Below are 21,502 nucleotides of genomic sequence, written 5' to 3' on the forward strand. Positions count from 1 at the left end.
AGAGAGAGAGAGAGAGAGAGAGAGAGAGAGAGAGAGAGAGAGAGAGAGAGAGAGAGAGAGAGAGAGAGCATTCCAAATCAGGTCTCAATTTTTTGATGAACACCTGGGTAAGGTGTAGGCCGACTGCCACGCCCAGGATTTAAACGCATTCGGGTCGGACCCCTGGCTGGCCCGTGCTAATTCAAGGTCAGCAGCGCTCAGCAGCACACCACAGAGGTCTGGTTGTTCCTGGAGGATCGACGAGTTTGCTTGTCTGGTCGTTTCTGACTCGTCGACCAGGTTTCCCCTCCCGTCGCGCTCCTGCTCTCACTTGGTCGAGTATGGAATATTATCCTTAACTTTCTTGCCACTCAGACAGACGAAGAAGATATAAACAGATAGGCCTGAATACAGACATAAAGAAGAAGAAGAAGAAGAAGAAGAAGAAGAAGAAGAAGAAGAAGAAGAAGAAGAAGAAGAAGAAGAAGAAGAAGGAGAAAGAGCGATGAGGACGAAGAGAGCAAATGGCAGTATGCAGTCTCTAGCTGATAATGCAACACAAAAATATATATTGAGTAAATGTAGAGAGAGAAACACCATGAGATTAAGAGAGAGAGAGAGATCAAGAGAGAGAGAGATCAAGAGAGAGAGAGAGAGAGAGAGAGAGAGAGAGAGAGAGAGAGAGAGAGAGAGAGAGAGAGAGAGAGAGAGAGAATGATACAGAAAGTATCTTGGAACCAGAGGCAGGAATCTCATCCCGAGAGAGAGAGAGAGAGAGAGAGAGAGAGAGAGAGAGAGAGAGAGAGAGAGAGAGAGAGAGAGAGAGAGAGAGGAGGGGGAGTGAGCCTGGTGCAGTGTGTTAGCGAGGTTGGCCCTCGCTAGTGCCACGCAGCTAGTGGTGTGTGTGGTGTAGCGACAGCCAGCTGGCACGTCCTCCCTCACCAATATTGCAACCCATTCCCTCCTGCGGACACTGTGGGCCCACACACCATCTTACTAGTGTCTATGGTGACAGAGAAGAAATATATGGAGTGTGTGACAACTTCTGCCGCTCCCTAGACGGGATAAAGCCATGGAAATTACGGTTAAAAGGTGTGACGTAACGCTGCTGAGGTAGCGAGGGAGGAGTGTGGCAATAGCTGGCGAGTTGAGGGAGTGTCTCATGAAAATCATCAGTGATGGTGTGAGTGTGAGGGATGATTACTGTTATATCTGGGATATACTACATATTCATTACACATTCTCGGGATATACGGCCCCCATCCCTCCCATCCTATGGGATAAACTCGTATATGCCTCGCTTCCGAACATCCCATAGCAGAGTGCGTGGCAGAACGTGCCAAACAGACAGACTTAAAAGATAAGGAAACAGAAACTTTCTCCGCCTGTGATCATTAGCGATAACAACATTGCTCTCCTGTTGTCTAACATAATTATCATTGTTTTTCTTTATCTTATTTTCTCTCTGAGCAACGAAGGGAGTTTGACAAGATGAACATTTAGTATATAGTTTACGAGAGAAAACATTACCGTGAGATGATTTGCCAGGTTATGTTTTGTGAAGAGTTATGATAACTGAGTAAAAACCCATTACTCTGATAACTGATGATAATTCCATCGCTGTGGTAAATGGTGATGATGACAATGTTGTGATAATTGATGATAATCTTACAACCACAAGGTTATTAGGACAATATTTGTGTTGGTCCAGTGTTAATCTTGCTTGAAAGATAATCTACAAAGTATAATTATAAGTACAAACTCTTAAGTATGTGAGGAATTAAGATGATGTACATAATGCCATCATGACTTTACGAAGAATGATCCAGCTTCTGAGGTATGGACAACTCACATGGATAACCTGATGACGGTGATATGAAGGAGTTTGGTGGGTCGCTGACACTCAGGATAAAGGAACCCCAAAGAAACAAGAAATAGATTTGATAAAGAGAAAGTGTAGTGTTAGTTGCCATAGATTGAAGATAAAGTGCAGGTAGAATGAAGAATATTGCTCTCTTAGAGGACATGAATAGACATTTTTAAGGACTATATCAAAGAGTACTAAAGGTAATTCATCAATCATGGAGACAATGTCATGATATAGCTAAGGTAATTCACCATACAAGGAATGATATATCATGGTATCATTACCACAGTGTCATATAACGAATGCTGATCATAGTGAACACACATAGACGGATATAGAGTTATTCGGTTAAAGTTGTTATAAAGAACACAAATAACCCGAAATAGTAGGTTATTTTCCCGTGTTCTATACATGTTCTGAACTTATCAACCATCGGTAGGTACGGTGTGGGTGCACTGTGTCCGTGCGTGTGGTCACGACCTCAGGTCACGACCTTGTTGCCTCGTCTTGCCTCTCTGGCAGTATGCGTCCAGCTTGAGGTAAACTTCACAAAACTTTGAAGAAGCAAAACTTTTCTTAACTGTCCTGTGCCGCAGTGTACGTATGTGCACACACACACACACACACACTCACACACACACACACACACACACACACACACACAAACATACACACACACACACACACACACACACACACACACACACACACACACACACACACACACACAGAAACACACACACACACAAACATTACACATAAACACACAGACATAGACTCAAGAACAAGCTGGACTGACACACGGATGATGAAATCTAACCCGAGGATCTGCTGTAACCTGATGACGATGAACACACTGAAAGGCCTCAGTGTCTGGCAGAAAATATGATACAGGAATCTGTGAGAGAGAGAGAGAGAGAGAGAGAGAGAGAGAGAGAGAGAGAGAGAGAGAGAGAGAGAGAGAGAGAGAGAGAGAGAGAGAGAGAGAGAGAGAGAGAGAGAGAGAGAGAGAGATCTGGGAGTCGACATCAACCCTAATCTGTCGTCAGAGTTCCAGAAAACATTAGCTTTCAAGTATGTGGAGAAGGAAATACTCAGCAAGCTCATCACATCGAAAGACCAGAACTAGAAGAGGCTTCTCAGGTTTGGTCACCGGTCACAATTAAGAGAGATGAGTTGCAGGGAGAGGTTTGAGGCCTTAAACTGACCCACCGTAGAAGAGAAAAAGGTGAGAGGTGACCTGACGACATCCTTTGAGTTTTACTCAACTTGATGACGTTGGGTAAAAGTTCTTCGAAAAATGTCGGGCTAGAGCAACCAAAAGCCACGACATGAAGTCAAGCAAAAAATATTCTGAGAAAGATGTGAGGAAGTACTTTTGTGGGATAAAAGTAGTGAATGAGTTATGTAAGCCTAGTTATGAGATAATAGACGTGGACAGCACAAAGAAGTTTGAAAAATTGTAAGATTGTAGAGAAAGTTCAGGAGATTGGTCCCAAGACTGCTGAACTACCTAACCCTCTGGTACACGTAAGTGATCTGAAATGGTTAATCACATAAATACACACAGACTCGCGCGCATGTACTTAAATTTATACAGACACAGAAGGCGAAATAGCTGAGGAATGCAGACCAGAAGGGTACATGTGATGGGAAGAAAGACGAAAATGGGCACTTGATGAGATGAGAAACCAGAGGGATGGGTGATGGGAAGATAGATCAAAGGATGATGTGGGAAAAGAGGAGTAAGTGAGGGTAATGATGACAACAGAGATACTATCTAACCCAGCTGTCTCTCTGATGCTTGTAGTCTTCGCTTATCTTCCTCTTCCATACCATTATCTTCCACACCATTATCTCCCACACCATTATCTTCCACACCATTATCTTCTACACCATTATCTTCCACACCGTCATCTTCCACACCATTATTTTCCATACTGTTATCTCCCATACCATCATCTTCCATACCATTATCTTCCACACCATTATCTTCCATACTGTTATCTTCCATACCGTTCTATTCCATATTGAGTATGATAAGGCTAAGGCCATCTATACAGACTCTGAGAGGGCTAGGGCCATCTATACAGACTCTGAGAGGGCTAGGGCTATCTATACTAACTGAGAGGACTGGGGTTATCTATATTTGACTATAAGAAGGCCAGGCATTCTATATTTGATGTACTAACAAGCGACACAAATATCTGTTGTCTATCACTAACACGTCGGAGAGACAAGTGCCTCACAAATGAGAGCATCGTGTCGTGTTTATCGTTGTAGAATAAGATATGATTACGTTTAAGGTAAGAACTTACTTCACAGGCCTGGCACAAGGGGTTCCGTTGGACAATCATGTGTGTCTAGTGGTAGAAGCAGCAATCTTTAAAGCCATTTTCATCTTGAGGAAGAATTGCAGAAGTAGTGACATCCCAGACAATGTGGAACGTATACAGACCCGGTGAAAAACAGTGTGGACAGTGTATAGTGTGGTGTACACGACAATGAAAGTGTAACCTCTGAAGATGATGTGGGTGATGGTGAAGTGAGTGTGGAGGGTGTGGCGAGCAGCTTCTATGAACCCCACTGTGGTCACCACCACCACAGTAGGCAACGCCACAGTCATGGAGGAGCCAGTGCCCAGAGACTGGATCCTGGCGGCTCAGGCGTGGGCGTGGACGGTGTCCTGCGTGGGTGGTGTGGGCAACCTGGTGACCATCTCCTCCATCTCCCACCAGCTGTACCTGGGGAGGGTGTGGCGGCGTCACTACCAAAACGACCGTCACGATGTCCGTCACGGAGGGCGACCCGTGGTGTTCCTTGGGGGCGACACGCTGCTACTCCTCCACTTGAGTGTCTGTGACTTCCTCTACTGCGTCGTCAACCTCCCTCTCACCGCCCTCACCTACGACTTCGCCCTCGGCCGCGCCAGCAAGGAGCCCAGCAAAACCTTTTGTACGGCCGCTGCGCTCTTCCGCTACATTAACGCCCTCGCTGAGTGGACCACGCTGGGGCTCCTGACCGTCGAACGCTGCGTGGACCTCGGGCGCTCTAGGAGCGCGAGGTTCTTCAGGCCGCGATCTACCGTTTTCTTCATCGCCGCCATCTGGATCGGTAGCCTCCTGCTGCAGCTGGGCGCCGCCACGCAGGTCAGCAAGGATCCTGGCAACAGGAGTCTACCTCACCTCGTTTTCTTTAATGTTCCTTTTTCAATTATCAAAGACAAAATGAGCTACATCTATCATTGTCTTTCAAAGACAATAACTATGTTTCTAAGTAAATACCCAAATGATATTTTCTTTTCATCCGACTTTACCAATGTTCCATACCCAGCCCCACTGTTAGCAGTGGAGAACTTTCTGTAACACATTAACACATATATTCAAGGTATCATATTCTCTGTGTCTGATGACATTTACCTAAATAGAACTGAGGAAGCTGAAATAGTTAAACCCTTGAGTTTTTTCAATAATTAACAAGTTACAGGGAAGTTCCAAACGTTAGAAAGTTGGCCAACATAACAACAGATTTCGAAATAGATATAGTAAGTCAGTGAGGAACAGATGCTACGAAATCTGTCTAAACAACCTAAATTCATTTATCTTAGTGAAGACGAGAGGGAAATTTGATGTAAGTGTTCAGGGTTATCAAAGTCGAGAATGATATCAAACGAAACAGTGTTTATGGTTAGCTTGGTCTAATTTCTCTGTAAGTGGTGGATACAAAATCATGGGGAAATGTCGTTCCTCGAACTGGCAAAATAATGTCTTCAACCAATCATGACCTTATGATGATTTGCCAGTTAGAGCAGTTGGAAGCAACACCACAGTACGTTTAAGAGCACATTCGATGCGCACCTTCCTTCAAGTTTACGACTGACGTTATCTACGTCTCTTTAGTGACGTAAAATGTTTACAAGTACTTCTTAAATCATCATGTGTTTCCATTTCTACTTTTACCACAAAAATATCTGTCTGATCTCTTACTTTAACGACAACACTCTTGACACGACTGCTGTTGTTTCCAGTCTTGAGTTTTCTAGTCTTCTGATGCATCGTTCTTAAAACTCCACATTTCTCATTAATAATCTTATCGCCAATAGTCTGGTCATGAGGGCTGGTGATCAGAAGAAGTTAGTTTTAACTTGTTACATTAATACGATTTGGTCGAACAGCCAACCACAACTGGTTCAACAGCAGGAGTCACCACACATATACCTGTGTCTCTCTGTGCAATCTGAGTGTGCAGGAAGAACAGAACAACACAGAGACCTGTGTCATCCTGTGCAGTTATGTACATAGAACATAAGAAAGGATAAGTAAGCTTAAACAAACACCAGCTGGACTCTCTCTCTCTCCATTCATTCTTATTGATATCATTAACATGATTATTATTATTTATCATTATCATTATCATTATCATTAATGTCATACTTTCAGTATTATTATTACTAATTCATCATTATTATCATTATCAGGATAATCCTTATTATTATTATTATTATTATTATTATTATTATTATTATTATTATTATTATTATTATTATTATTATTATTATGATCATTATTATTTTCATCATTATTATTATCATTATTATTATTGTTATTATTATCATTATCATCATTATTATTATCATTATTGTTGTTGTTCATTTGTTGTTATTGTCCTTACTGCAAATGGAAGTTTGTAAACAAGACAAAGATTGTCTTCAGTCAAGAGTCCCGTAGATGATATTTCAGATATTCCTTAACCCTGACGTTGTGGAGGAGTATTTGTAACGCAACACATACGTGCTGGCCACAGTAGTACATGTATATTGTTAGATTTGAGGCAATCGACTGGTTCATGGTCATTAAGCCGGAATACATACCATAACATACCATAAACGTCTATCGGCTGGTTGATGGCCAGTAAACCTACCATACACGTCAGAAACATATGTTCATTAATTATAAGACGAAGACGAAGGAAAGCATTTGTTTACTTGAGTGTATTTCGCTGATGCTCCACCACTGGAGACGTTAGACCCGGGTAGGTGGGCAGTGAGTGCTGACGCTTCTACCTTACAGGGGCACTTCAGCTACGAGACGACGAGTTACAAGTGCGACATGACCTGGCCGGCCGCCCGCATCTACTTCTACACCTTGGAGTCCTTGTTACCGTCTGGTCTGATGTTGACTGGCTGCATCAGCATCATCACCCAGATCTGGAGGAACATCAAGAAGCTACGAGCGTCTGGGGCGTGAGCATCCGGGTTCGATCCCTGCCTCCTCTCTCTCTCTCTCTCTCTCTCTCTCTCTCTCTCTCTCTCTCTCTCTCTCTCTCTCTCTCTCTCTCTCTCTCTCTCTCTCTCTCTCTCTCTCTCTCTCTCTCTCTCTTAGTATTGCCTCACTTCACAGTCACACAATATTCCACGTGAATCTCTCATAATCTTCAGTCATGGCAGATCCAGTTTGTCCTCCATAAATGACACAAAAATGGAAAATTTACCGAGCGTCATTTCACTTGAGTTCTGAGGCAGGACGTTGAATTACTGACCTTTAACCCCTGACCTCAGTCCGCCTGAGCAGCCTCACACACTCCTCAGTGTGGTTATTTCTGGTGATACAAAGGGTTGGTTGTGCCACTCAGCTCCGTGACGTTTACACCAACTCTGGCCAACAGCAGTCTTTTGTGTCCATAATAAACCAACAGTTGCTGTCTTCACCTGACCCACGGTGCACCAGATGACCTTATCTAAACTCTGATGACGTTACATTCCATAGATCTACCCACATATTGTCATGTAGGACGACCCTCCAAAACACGTGTGAGACGACCCTTCAGACTGCGTGTAGAATGACCCTCCAAAATACGTGTAGTACGACCCTCTAGAAGACGTGTAGTACGACCCTCTAGAAGACGTGTAGTACGACTCCCACATTATGGTGACAATCATTCATTTCAGCAGTTCTCTATAGGGTTACTTTTCTAGATGTATGACTGTGTTGCCATTGTCAGGAAGCTAAGAAAAAAAAGGAAAAATTAAGATAAAAGAATTAATAGATAAATGAAGAACTTTAGCAGGGTCAGTAAGTTCAGCATGGTCAGTAGAGTCAGTAAGTTCGTTAGGTCAATAAGTTTAGTTGTATCAGTAAGTTAAGTTGGAGTTGCTTTGGAGAGCGAGTTAGAGGATTAGCAAGCAAGCATAATGATGATAATGATGATGAAGATGATGATGATGATGATGACGATGATGATGAGGATCTGAAAGATTTATGGAGGATGACCTGATACAGACTGGCTTGTGATATACTTCCATCTTTACTGACTCCTTATCACTCGTGTTTGAGTCAATATATATATGTCTTACGTTTGGTATATTCAGCAGACACCTTCCGTTGTATGTCATATGTTTCAACTTTCAAATGTTCCATCGCATTAGTTAGTTGTTGTTATCCTCTCTAGATAAGAACAAGGTGTGGGGATCAAGTGAGTCGTTCAGTTGCGGGCCACACTGGGTCTCCCGTGGACTGTCTTGACACTTCCGGCCAGTACGAAAGTCTCTCCTCCCTCTAGGTCTCCGGAGCTGGTGGCGCAGCGGTTTCGCATGATGGTCAGGTCGACGGCCCTGGTGTTGGCTCTTCTGCTACTCTTCCTCCTGTGTGTCATCCCCGTCTGCGTCTACAACGTCGAGGTCATGACGACGGGTTACAGGAACGTCCCCCTTGGCATCTCTATCTTCATGATATACTGGACCCAGTATGGCGTCAACTTTCTCGTCTACGCCGCCAGCAATGTCAATTACCGAAAGGCGTACAAGAAATTTTTCAAGCTACTGGTGGAAAATGCTAGACAGACCCTGAAAGCAAGACATCATGATGATGGCCACACTCCTCCTCGGAACACGCGCCTGTCATCAGCGATAACACAAGCACACGCACTTACCTCAATGACTCTCTTCCCTGATCAGAGCCCACAGCCAACCTCCCCCAGGCATCATCACTTCTTCCCTCTACAGACTGAAGAACTTCTCATCTAAAGACAACCATGAGCTCACTCAGGAGACTAGTGAGTTTGAGAGGCGAGCTCACACCCGTCCAGCCACCGGCTCACACTGCTGGCACAGATCCTTATATAATGACCATTTATGAGACTAATGTTTATGGAAGCTACTCTTATGTACCGGTGTACAGTTAACGTCTTGCTGTATTCTAAGATATTGTACAAGGCAGTAGTACCAACTGCAGCACCGTTGTCCAGTTGCCACACTCAACATTTATGTATTTATGAAACGTAATATTTGAATGTTCTCTGTGTTTTCTTCACCCCTTACAATATCCTCCACTACAAACATATAACATTAAGGACAGGTGAAATAGGGACAGTTACGAATATCTTACTTCATGCAGGACTTTGTGACAGAAAACAGATCATCCTATGTTTGTACTCCATTTGTGGCGGAGGTACATTTCCAAAGCGCCAGATCCTTCTGAGTTTGTACTCTATTTATAGTGTAGGAATCCGCTTAAGGATCAGATCCTCTTGAGTTTATACATTATTCACAGTGTAGTAACCCACTTAAAAAGCCAGGAATCCTGAGTTGACACTCCATTTGTGGCAGAGGAAACATGTGTTGAAGCATAGTTATAGTCCATCTGTGGTGCAGGAAGCCGGTCAGATGTTCGCACAGGTTCTTCACTTAAGGAGTGCAACAGTACAGATGACCTAAACCTTCGAGATAAACCAATTTCGTTGATAATTAATGTGACGTGTATTTAACGTGTATGGTAAATATCATGGTGTGATAGCCATCTGCCAGTTGACAGCCATTAGATACAAATTACAAGTGTACTGTGACTTTTGTAACACATTGGTCGTGTGCTACATGTACATTTTGTTTTAGTAGACGTCAAACTTTCCTGGATTCCACATGCAATTGGTTTCCCCGAGCGCAAGAAGTCACATCGGACGTGGCTGTATCATCGCTAAAAGTGTCGGCTATGACCTTACAACCCTAATGGAGCCCACCTCACCCTGCCTTGCGTGGAGGGCAACCTCAGATCTACAGCAGGAGCCTCATAAAAAGAGGATGCTTAACTCACCAATCATTCATCAGTTTTATATCATAAGTACAAAAATCATGATTACACATAAAAAATCATCATCAAGTATAAAGATCATAATGGGATATAAAGTCATAATCAAGTATAAAGTTTGCTCTTCACTGTGGTGTGGCATTGACCTCCTCTGACTACCAGTCATCAATAGACTTAACTTGAATCATTTTCATTTATTCTGATTCACAGAGCGAGTCATGACAGTCATCGACCTAGTCATCGTGAGGAAATGTAACAGAAACATGAGACTGGTACAGATACATTTGTACAGACATTCGTCTAGCGTTCACGTATGTGAGAGTATACACGAACGTACGCAGCGAAGGTCATAGACCAAAGCAAGTTAACAATGGATATTCTCACCCAGCTTTCTCACCACCCCTCACAACTCCTACAATATAATACAGTAATTGTTATTTTCTCAGACTGACCTGAGGTACAAACAACAGTACTTAGCGATCCCTGGTGCTTCACAAAGATCATCAGACAACATTATAGTATCACCACAGATCACTGTCTGGGTCACACAGATCACTGTCTGGGTCACACAGATCACTGTCTGGGTCACACAGATCACTGTCTGGGTCACATGGATCACTGTCTGGGTCACACAGATCACTGTCTGGGTCACATGGATCACTGTCTGGGTCACACAGATCACTGTCTGGGTCACACAGATCACTGTCTGGGTCACAGGATCACTGTCTGGGTCACACGGATCACTGTCTGGGATACATCATCGTAACGGGTCACTGCATCCACAACTAATCCTCCAATTTCACGTAAATGAGCCAATCAACGAGAGTATTGCGGCTGGCCTCAACATTGTCCAGTAATGCTGCACCTGGGACGTAATGTTTGTTTGGTGCGTCTCCCATGTAGATCAAAGCTTGATCTGAAGACTCAAGTTCCGGGGTTTAGAAATGAGTTTGAGGACCTTCTTAACTTTCACCTGAGAGAGAGAGAGAGAGAGAGAGAGAGAGAGAGAGAGAGAGAGAGAGAGAGAGAGAGAGAGAGAGAGAGAGAGATTCCTGTGCTGCCTCGAAGCAACCCTTACTTCATATTCAGCAGTTTCCAACACAATATTGAGAGACTCGCGTGGTCTGCAGTGCGGTAAATGGGTATTCAACAACACATCAACAAGCTGGTTGGTATGGTGATTAAAAAAGCTAATAGCTGCTCTGCTTTCAGGGTGGTGGAGGTGTAAACATGAACGTGCGTGTGCTGTATTGTTTTCCACTTGATCTTACTTTATAATCATTTGTTTACTTGAATATCGTGCTTGGCAAATACAAAGGAATGTAAACAACAACAGACCATAAGGCCTCCTCCATGTACGAGGTTAATTGTGATGGAATCTCTCTCTCTCTCTCTCTCTCTCTCTCTCTCTCTCTCTCTCTCTCTCTCTCTCTCTCTCTCTCTCTCTCTCTCTCTCTCTCTCTCTCTCATCTTGGAGAGCCACTTCAGCCCCAAACGCACCTCGCATTCATGACGTCACGGTTTATTTACCATGTCCATCAAGAGCCAAAGGTCTCTGGGGGCAAACAACCCTGGATTCTAGCTGTTGTCTCAGCGGTCCTGGATCCTGACTGTTGCCCCCAGAGGTCCTGGTTCCTGGCTGTTGCCCTAGCATGAGATACTCTTATGGAGTAGAACAAGAATAAAACTCGTTTTCTTTTCGCACATCCTTAAGGACTGTCAGAGTGAATCATCTGTATATACTGGTGGCTGTGCTCAGTGTTGCCATGAAAACTCTGGTACGAACATCTTAATGTCTTCTACTGAATTCCATTTGTTTTCTCTTGGTTTCATCGGGAACTGCAGTTTTACCCAGAGATACGATGCCTTCTGGACGGTCGTTAGAATAATAATGATGATGATGATTATGTCATACTGATACTACATCATATAGTTTGTCCAAAATAATTTCAGTCATAGACATTTATTATCGTTGTTACGATCATTTTTACAATCATTAGTAGTAATAATAACTGTAGTAGTAGTAGTAGTGGTAGTAGTAGTAGTAGTAGTAGTAGTAGTAGTAGTAGTAGTAGTAGTAGTAGTATTAGTAGTAGTAGTAGTAATAGTAGTAGTAGTAGTAGTAGTAGTAGTAGTAGTAGTAGTAGTAGTAGTAGTAGTAATAGTATGATATTACTATTATGTGTAGTATTTGGTTTATAAATTTCAGATTGAATTATTCATCACAAGGAAGCAGGCACAGACCTATGAGGGTACTAAGTCCCATAAGGTTGTCAGTGCAGCCACCAGGCAATCAGCATAATCAGTATGCAAACTAATGGTTTAATGATGCCTACCGTACCCATCCTTATAGTGTTCATAAGACCACAACAGGATGACCTCTCTCATTTCCCAAGGACCTTGACTCCCTCATAAAGGGATTATTTCACGTCGTCTCTAACAGTTTATAAAAAGAAATATTTACACATCTTTTTCTTACCATATTCCTACACTGTGTCTGTGTGTGTGTGTGTGTGTGTGTGTGTGTGTGTGTGTGTGTGTGTGTGTGTGTGTGTGTGTATGTGATTTCCATCAACAGCAATGCACATCACCTGTTGCCACAAATCTTCACTTATGCAAACACGACAAGCAAAGCGCTTACACCAGGAGTTATCACAGTCTCAAGGCCTGAACAGCTTCCAGACCTTTGTGAGTGTCTGGTTCAGTGTGTCAGGTGAAGTCAGCAATGATGGTTAAGGTACGATGTCTTCATCACAGATCACTCATGACATGATGGATCTGTACTCCAGCCTTCAATCAACTGATTTCCAAGACACAGGCATCAGGTGTCCCTTAAGGAGGCTATGTAAATAGAGGTGACTCAGGGTACGCGGCAGTCTTGTGGAGCTCTCTTCCTCTCCTCAGTCACGCTGGAGGTATTAGAGTGAGAGGCTCTCTCTCTCTCTCTCTCTCTCTCTCTCTCTCTCTCTCTCTCTCTCTCTCTCTCTCTCTCTCTCTCTCTCTCTCTCTCTCTCTCTCTCTCTCTCTCTCTCTCTCTCTCTCTCTCTCTCTCTCTCTCTCTCTCTCTCTCTCTCTCTCTCTCTCTCCGGTATCACTCACGGAGGTTTCCCACCTTGTGTCTCACCGGTAGGGCCACTTCAGCTATGAGAGGAGGACCTACAAATGCGACATGACGGAGCCCTCCGCCCAGGTGTACTTCTACTCTCTACAGTCGCTGGTGCCGTGTGGCCTCATGCTGACCGGCTGCTGCAGCATCATCCTCCAGGTCCGGCGCCACACCAGCAGGCTCCTGGATGCAGGAATGTGAGTTGATAACATATTAGCATATTCTTCTCTCTCCTGTGTGAGGAAGGCACGTGTTGGAGCTCTGACGGGAGTCACATAGAGTCTGTGTAACTCTCTCTAGCTCACGTCACACGTCCGACGTGCTCCTTCCTCACACATCATCTGTAGTTTGGTTTTCTTCTCCCTTCCCCCTCCCTCCCGATAGCTTCATTGTGATAATGATTCCCTTTGTCTTTGAATAAGATCTTGTATCAAGTTATGTATGAGGCCGAGTTATAGAGGCGTCTGGATGTGATCTGTGAACTGTACACCTGGTGGAGGCCACTTGGGTCCCCAGTAGCAGCAGGTTATGTATACAACTTTATATTTACTCGTATCCCACATCTGTCTTGTTACATGGAGTGTTATGTTTACACAAACAAATCTAACAAATGAAGTACTGGTAGGTGTCAGTGTTTGTGTCATCAAGAGAGTTCATCGTCTGCAGATACCATCATCTCATGTTTCTTATCAGTAACTTATCAACTATTGCCCAGTCAATGTTATTCATATGATTATCATGATTTTCTACACAGTTTATGAGCTAATCTACTGGTATTGCCTATACAGCTCAGAGAGCTTAGCTACTTTTAACATGTTGCATGGTTACTGTTAACATATTAGAGCTGCTTGGATAGCAACCTGCAGGGTTTCTTGCATATGTTGCAGTTGACCAAACGTTCCTCCTTGCAGGCCGGAGGGTCTGGTGTCGGTGAGGTGCAGGAGCATGGTAAGGTCCACAGCCCTCCTGTTGGCCCTTCTGTTGCTCTTCCTCGCCTCCGTCATTCCCGTCTGCGTCTATAACATCGAGACTCTCGTCAAAGATGAGGTAGACGTCCCTGTTAACATCGCCATCTACATGATCTACTGGATCCAGTACGGCCTCAATTTCCTCGTTTACGCAGCGATCAACCACAAGTATAGAACGGCATACCACCGGCTCCTTAGTTTCCTGTGGGCCAAGATGTTGGCCTGCTTCAGGAGGAGACGCAGAAATCTTCCCTACAAGCCCCAGATCTGTCACCTGATGCTCACCCTCTCCCACCTTCAGACCGTCACCTCGGTTGCCCTTCCTACTTACAGCACCCCAGGGTATGAGGCCTCCCAGTGTCCCCTCCTCCTGCTCCTCCTGCGAGGTCGTCCCTGCCGTCGTAACCCTCACCATACGATCTCCAAGGGTGGTCAGCGGCCCTGCTACACCTCCACCTGGAGCGAAGCGTCACTATCATCCTGGGATTCAGTGGAGTTAGTAGGGGCAGCGGTCGGCTGCCATCTTGGTACCAGTATGGCCTCTTGAGGCAGACATGGATCGGGAAAGTATAGCCATATCTTAGAGAGAGAGAGAGAGAGAGAGAGAGAGAGAGAGAGAGAGAGAGAGAGAGAGAGAGAGAGAGAGAGAGAGAGAGAGAGAGAGAGAGAGAGAGAGAGAGAGAGAGAGAGAGAGAGAGAAACATACGTATTTCCAGTGAGAAGAAGAGGAAAGATGGACTCAGCGGGGTTGTGCTCTGGATCATAAGTCACGTCAGGTGTCGGGTGAGGCAGGATGGGAAGGGGCCTTTCAGACCCCAGATACTTGAGACTGTTTTAAGAACTTGAAAGTCTATCGTATGGAGAAGATGCGAAGATGTAGGTAAAGGTGTAGGAGGAAGATCTCTCCTTTTTTCTATTACACCTCTCATGAACTCGTGCGAAATATAACTACAGCAGGCACTTACTGTGTCCACTTACACTCTGAACCGTGGAACTGGAGACAGTAACTGCCTCCCTCATTGGCACCACCACAGACATACACCCACTAACTGTCTCCCTCACTGGCACCACCACAAACTGGCACCCACTAACTGTCTCCCTCACTGGCACCACCACAAACTGGCACCCACTAACTGTCTCCCTTAATGACCCTATCACAGACTGTACTCCAAGAGGCTACTGCAGTTCCCTTGGGAGTATATGGTCCTCATACAAGTGAGGAACATTGCACCGCTTCTGACTGCCTCCTGGTAGTTAGAATCAACCAACAACCATGATACTCGAGTGTGGTCTGTGGTTTCTGTATGTTGTATGAGTCGTTGTCTTCCACTGTCACATACGGTAGTTATATATAGTTTGTGTTCTACGAGCTGTTCACTATATGTCGTCTCTGTTTAAAATAAAAGTGTGAACTTTGACCTCGTGTTTATCACTATATTTACCTCCATGACTCAACCTATGTAGTTGTTGCTTTCAACTACCGTGCAGTTTCCCATCAATAAGAGGCAAATATTCTGGTTCAACATCTCTGGTCAATATTAGATAAAAGATAGGAATGAAAAATGCATTGTACTATGACTGATTGATTTGCGCCGGTAACCTCGGCAAATTCATTGTGCACCCCATGCTCATCCTGTGAGCGGTAGAGCAAAACATTACAGGGTTCACCAAGGGTCTTAGTCAGACCCTCGCCAGTGGGTTGATATTACATAAGATGTTACAATTCATAACAAGTATTTCAGTACACACATTACATAATTTCATACGATAAGTTTTACCAACTAGATGCAGAAAGTGAGTACAAACTTAAAATTTCAGTTATCTTGTTATTAACAATAAGGTGTTGTGACATTTCTTGCAGGTTTTGTTTACATCTACCCTTAAAAGGCTCTATTTTTTTCACATTCTAAGACATTATTCTAGTTTGTGTCCAAATCTTTGACCACAAACTTTACAAGTCACATGATTAACATCTCCAGATAGGCCAAAGCGCCAATAGTACCTATAGCGTAGCCTTAGTGTGGCATTTACAACATCATGTAATCTGCCCCGTGGGCCACCATCTGTGGTGGACCCAAACAGACACACAGCCACCGGCGTAATGTGTTGAAGAAGACCACACCGTCATCACTCAACTGGTACCATGTCATGCACAAACAGTCGTTAAACCGTATGACCTTTGACCAGAGCTATATTTCTGTTCACAATGACTCACGTCCAGACGAGTGACTGACAATTCAGATGAGCAATATCCAAGTGTCTGTAAGTTGGATACGTTCGTTTGCTTGTAATAGATGGTTATGTAAACTACCTGATCAGGTCATTTGCTCACGTCTCATGTCAGAGGTTATCACTGGCGTCTGATCAGTAACGCGGGATCACCTGATCCATCCTGCTTGATGCCCAAAGCACCGATCAAGGTCAAGGTCAAAGAGTCAGCGAGTTGCCAGAACTTGTTTAATACGCGAGTGTAATCTATCAAGAGGTAAGGGAGAGTATCATAATATATGTCCTTATCAGCTGTCCTGCGTTGGCGAGGTCAAGAGGTCCAGGAAAAATTTCGTGGAAGGTATTTTTAGGTGGGACGTGCGGGCCGGGAGCCACACACGATATTGAGCCAAGGCAAGAGTTCCCTGCAGTGCGTTTACCCTCGGATCATCACTACCACCTTCATCATGTTCCTCCTTCATACGCAAATTTCCAACAGCTAAATACCATCATCAGTTCTGTTTGTTTCTCCTTTGCCTGTGCTACCATTTCCTAACTATAACTGACTGGTCCTTGATGGTAACTATCTGGTACCTGGTTGTAACAACCTGGTCCCCGGTTGTAGGTACCTCTTCCTGGTTGTAACTGCTTGTCCCTGGTTGTAACTGCCTGCTCCCTGGTTATGATTCCTCGTTAAATCAGTAAAATTTCGAAAATGATTATTCAAACTTCAAAGGGTCTTTGATGCGGCGCTTAATGATAGCCAAAGCTCCCTCTGCTGATGTCAGGGACTAATTGATGTCAAAGGGTTCTGTCGACCAATCTGCTTGACGTCACAGGTCTCTCTCTCTCTCTCTCTCTCTCTCTCTCTCTCTCTCTCTCTCTCTCTCTCTCTCTCTCTCTCTCTCTCTCTCTCTCTCTCTCTCTCTCTCCACTAATCCCCTGGCCACATCAGCGGGGGATGTGAGGACCGTGTGAGTGAGAATCATTACTGCCATTAACACAAGGGACAGACCGACCCCCCTCCTGTATCACACTCGTTTCTTACCCCGCCACAAATGTTGAGAGGAAACACCACTTGAAACACACCAGCTAACTGGAAACACTCGCGACGCCATACACCACTTAAACAGGAAAACAGAACAATTAGTGATACGTGAATACGGGGAGAGACTACAGGCTGGGTGTGAATACACCCCAGTGAGGCAACACTAGTGTATTACACCCGAGTGAAGCAACACTAGTGTATTACTCCCAAGTGAGGCAACACTACTGCATTACCTTCTAATGAGGCAACACTGGTGTATCATATACAAGGAAGCTCAGAGCTCCGTATGTCTTGTGGTTGAGCACTTAGAACATCATGTTGGACTCACAGCTGACCACCGAGAAACGACCCCACCCCTGCCCCATTCCAGCCCCACCCTTGCCCCGCCCCGTCCCCAACTTAGTGTCTGACCTTAACTACTGCACCGTCAGCATGGGGCTGCCTCATGCACCTGGCCACGCAGGCTGAGCGATCAATGTTGAGGACGGCACGTGCCTTACCTTCCCCTGGTCATGTTGAGGAGAAAGAAAATAATCATCATAAAATTCTCTCTCTCTCTCTCTCTCTCTCTCTCTCTCTCTCTCTCTCTCTCTCTCTCTCTCTCTCTCTCTCTCTCTCTCTCTCTCTCTCTCTCTCTCTCTCTCTCTCTCTCTCTCTCTCTCTCTCTCTCGTGCATGTCTACAAAAGTTCATGTATGTGTGTATGTGTATGAGTCCGCCTTTCCATGTGTATGTATGTGTGTGTATATTTACCATACGTGTTACTGAGGGAAAGTTTTACACTGGTGTTGCCCCGTCTCGTAACCTTATATACACAAATATACACACGTACACACCCCAGCTTACGCCGGGTACACAGTCGTAGACCAAAACTATAGGGAAGAATGAAGAGCTGGGTTTGCTGTGGGCCAACTGCCTGCCCTATCGGGAGCTCGACCCTGGGCCTAATCTAACAACATCACACTCCAATCTAATTCACTTTCACCATATTCTTACCTGCTTGTAATGATACAGTCCTCGTAATCATACTTACCTGCTTGTAATGATACAGTCCTCGTAATCATACTTACCTGCTTGTAATGATACAGTCCTCGTAATCATACTTACCTGCTTGTAATGATACAGTCCTCGTAATCATACTTACCTGCTTGTAATGATACAGTCCTCGTAATCATACTTACCTGCTTGTAATGATACAGTCCTCGTAATCATACTTACCTGCTTGTAATGATACAGTCCTCGTAATCATACTTACCTGCTTGTAATGATACAGTCCTCGTAATCATACTTACCTGCTTGTGATAATACAGTCCTCGTAATCATACTTACCTGCTTGTAATGATACAGTCCTCGTAATCATACTTACCTGCTTGTAATGATACAGTCCTCGTAATCATACTTACCTGCTTGTAATGATACAGTCCTCGTAATCATACTTACCTGCTTGTAATGATACAGTCCTCGTAATCATACTTACCTGCTTGTAATGATACAGTCCTCGTAATCATACTTACCTGCTTGTAATGATACAGTCCTCGTAATCATACTTACCTGCTTGTAATGATACAGTCCTCGTAATCATACTTACCTGCTTGTAATGATACAGTCCTCGTAATCATACTTACCTGCTTGTAATGATACAGTCCTCGTAATCATACTTACCTGCTTGTGATAATACACCCTTACGATTATTTTAATGTATCTGTAACTATACAATCCTTTTAATTATAGACACCTGCTTGCAATCATACTTTGTTAACAGTCATTTGTGTTAGGTTGTAAAACATTTACAGCAAGGAGGTGATGTAAGACTTTGATACATTTACAAATAGTAGATAACTGTGTTTGTACATAAACAAGAGAAGGTATCAGAAAGTAAACACTCTGACATACCAGGAACACGAGTGTCACACACTCACTCCAGGCTACCTCAAGGAGAGATAGAGATAGAAATAGCATCTTTCTATCTCGCAATGATCTTCTAACATGACTCTGTATATTTCTTAAGATATCTTTATGTTGGTCGACGGATAAGATAAGAGTCTCTCTTGTGGTTAGATATATGTGCCGTCTCGCGACACATGAGAGAGGCTTATCATCTGTATCATGTGTGACAGACATAAAGGGCACCACGTAACATTTGTACCATGTGTGACAGACGTAAAGGGTACCATGTACCATCTGTACCATGTGTGACTGACGGAAGGGGTACCATGTGCCATCTGCACCGTGTATGAGAGATGGGGTACCATCTGTACTATGTGTGTGAGGTGGGGGTACCATCTATATACAGTAAGATAAATTCATATAGATGGCCAGTCCCCCAGCTGAAGGGTCACCAACATACGTTTGTTTCTTGATCCTCTGCCAGAGTGAAAACCAAATCTATGACGAGTATCTATAACGAGTATCTATGACGAGTATCTATGATGAGTATCTATAACGAGTGTCTACTCGCTATATATGACAACTTCATGGTTCTCCAGCACACCCATACATGGCAGTCACCTTCGAATGACAGAACTGGAATCTGTTAAATGACCTTAAAGCCAATTACTATGTGATGCTATCAAGAAAAGCGATCGTTGGGAGTTGGTTTTACCAGCCTCCTTCCTAGCTCAAGTTGTGGACGTGTGGTATGGTTCGTTCTCCACACTCTGATCCACGAGGTCTGACACCCTGGAGCAAACATTGTGACAGCTGCTGACCAGAGTGGCCCGGGTGGCCAGCCTCCAGCTGTGCAACCCAGTGACGCAGTAACCTTCCTGTGACTGACCTAGTACCAGTGACGCAGTAACCTTCCTGTGACTGACCTAGTACCAGTGACGCAGTAACCTTCCTGTGGCTGACCTAGTACCAGTGATGCAGTAACCTTCCTGTGACTGACTTAGTACCAGTGACGCAGTAACCTTCCTGTGACTGACCTAGTACCAGTGACGCAGTAACCTTCCTGTGGCTGACCTAGTACCAGTAACGCAGTAACCTTCCTGTGGCTGACCTAGTACCAGTAACTCAGTAACCTTCATGTGGCTGACCTAGTACCAGTAACGCAGTAACCTTCCTGTGGCTGACCTAGTACCAGTGACGCAGTAACCTTCCTGTGGCTGACCTAGTACCAGTGACGCAGTAACCTTCCTGTGGCTGACCTAGTACCAGTAACGCAGTAACCTTCATGTGGCTGACCTAGTACCAGTGACGCAGTAACCTTCATGTGACTGACCTAGTACCAGTGACGCAGTAACCTTCCTGTGACTGACCTAGTACCAGTAACGCAGTAACCTTCCTGTGACTGACCTAGTACCAGTGACGCAGTAACCTTCCTGTGACTGACCTAGTACCAGTGACGCAGTAACCTTCATGTGACTGACCTAGTACCAGTGACGCAGTAACCTTCATGTGACTGACCTAGTACCAGTGACGCAGTAACCTTCCTGTGGCTGACCTAGTACCAGTAACGCAGTAACCTTCCTGTGGCTGACCTAGTACCAGTGACGCAGTAACCTTCCTGTGGCTGACCTAGTACCAGTGACGCAGTAACCTTCATGTGGCTGACCTAGTACCAGTGACGCAGTAACCTTCATGTGACTGATCCCCCCTCGCAACACAGTGCAGGAGGACCTCCTGACCCCACTCACGATAGAGTTAATCAGGAGAGTTACCGTCTACATTAATGAGTTACTTTGATTAAAGCGGAATCACTGAGCGTGGCTCTATCCTGTTATGTCTGAGACATTCCCAGAAATATATACTAGAAACACAAGGACTGAGTCTGAGATGGAACTATGGTGAAGCGGACGCTCTGTTTCCTCAGTCTCAAAAATGTTGTTGATAATGACTCTTGAGAAGTTTGTTGCTGAAGGTTGAACTGTGTAGAGTGGGAGCAACAACCGGTGCGATGCCTTTCCTGGTGTTGGTGAGAACGTGATGAGCATTGATCGCATTGATCCTGAGGAGAGTCAATTCATCACTGTTTGATTAAAGATCATCAATACAGTGACCCCACCGAGCTGAAGTTATTGATTGTTTCCGGGCAATGAGGTATCTGTCTCAGGATTTATAAAATCCAAGTTGTAAACGGTTTTCTCAAGACACTTCTACACGAGACCAGGAGTTACTTTACAGAGGGAAGATGCAAGGTTTTATATCCCACCATCAGGGCTGGTCTCCGTAGGGAAATGCAAGACCTACCGCAAGTGCTGGTCTGAGTAGGGAGTTACAAGCCCTTGGAACCTATCATAAAGTCTTTATA

General features: G+C 44.4%; 1 protein-coding gene across 7 annotated transcripts; it reads left to right on the forward strand.

Annotated features, from left to right (window-relative positions):
• The first annotated feature begins 814 nt into the window (after positions 1-814).
• LOC139758955 (protein trapped in endoderm-1-like) lies at positions 815-14,677 on the forward strand. 7 transcript variants are annotated; one of them, XM_071680776.1, is made up of 4 exons: positions 815-1,162; positions 4,172-4,995; positions 13,055-13,227; positions 13,942-14,677. In XM_071680776.1, exons 2-4 carry the CDS (start codon positions 4,423-4,425, stop codon positions 14,543-14,545), a joined length of 1,350 nt encoding a protein of 449 aa, XP_071536877.1. In that variant the 5' UTR covers positions 815-1,162; positions 4,172-4,422; the 3' UTR covers positions 14,546-14,677. The 7 variants fall into 7 exon arrangements, with proteins under 7 accessions (XP_071536877.1, XP_071536879.1, XP_071536880.1 ...); XM_071680778.1 differs by lacking the exons at positions 13,055-13,227; positions 13,942-14,677 and adding exons at positions 6,916-7,088; positions 8,405-9,137; XM_071680779.1 differs by lacking the exons at positions 13,055-13,227; positions 13,942-14,677 and adding exons at positions 6,916-7,088; positions 8,405-9,137 and having other exon boundaries at positions 846-877.
• The last annotated feature ends 6,825 nt before the right edge of the window (positions 14,678-21,502 follow it).

The sequence above is a fragment of the Panulirus ornatus genome, chromosome 32 (genome assembly GCF_036320965.1).
Source record: "Panulirus ornatus isolate Po-2019 chromosome 32, ASM3632096v1, whole genome shotgun sequence".
Classification (NCBI taxonomy): Eukaryota; Metazoa; Arthropoda; class Malacostraca; order Decapoda; family Palinuridae; genus Panulirus; species Panulirus ornatus.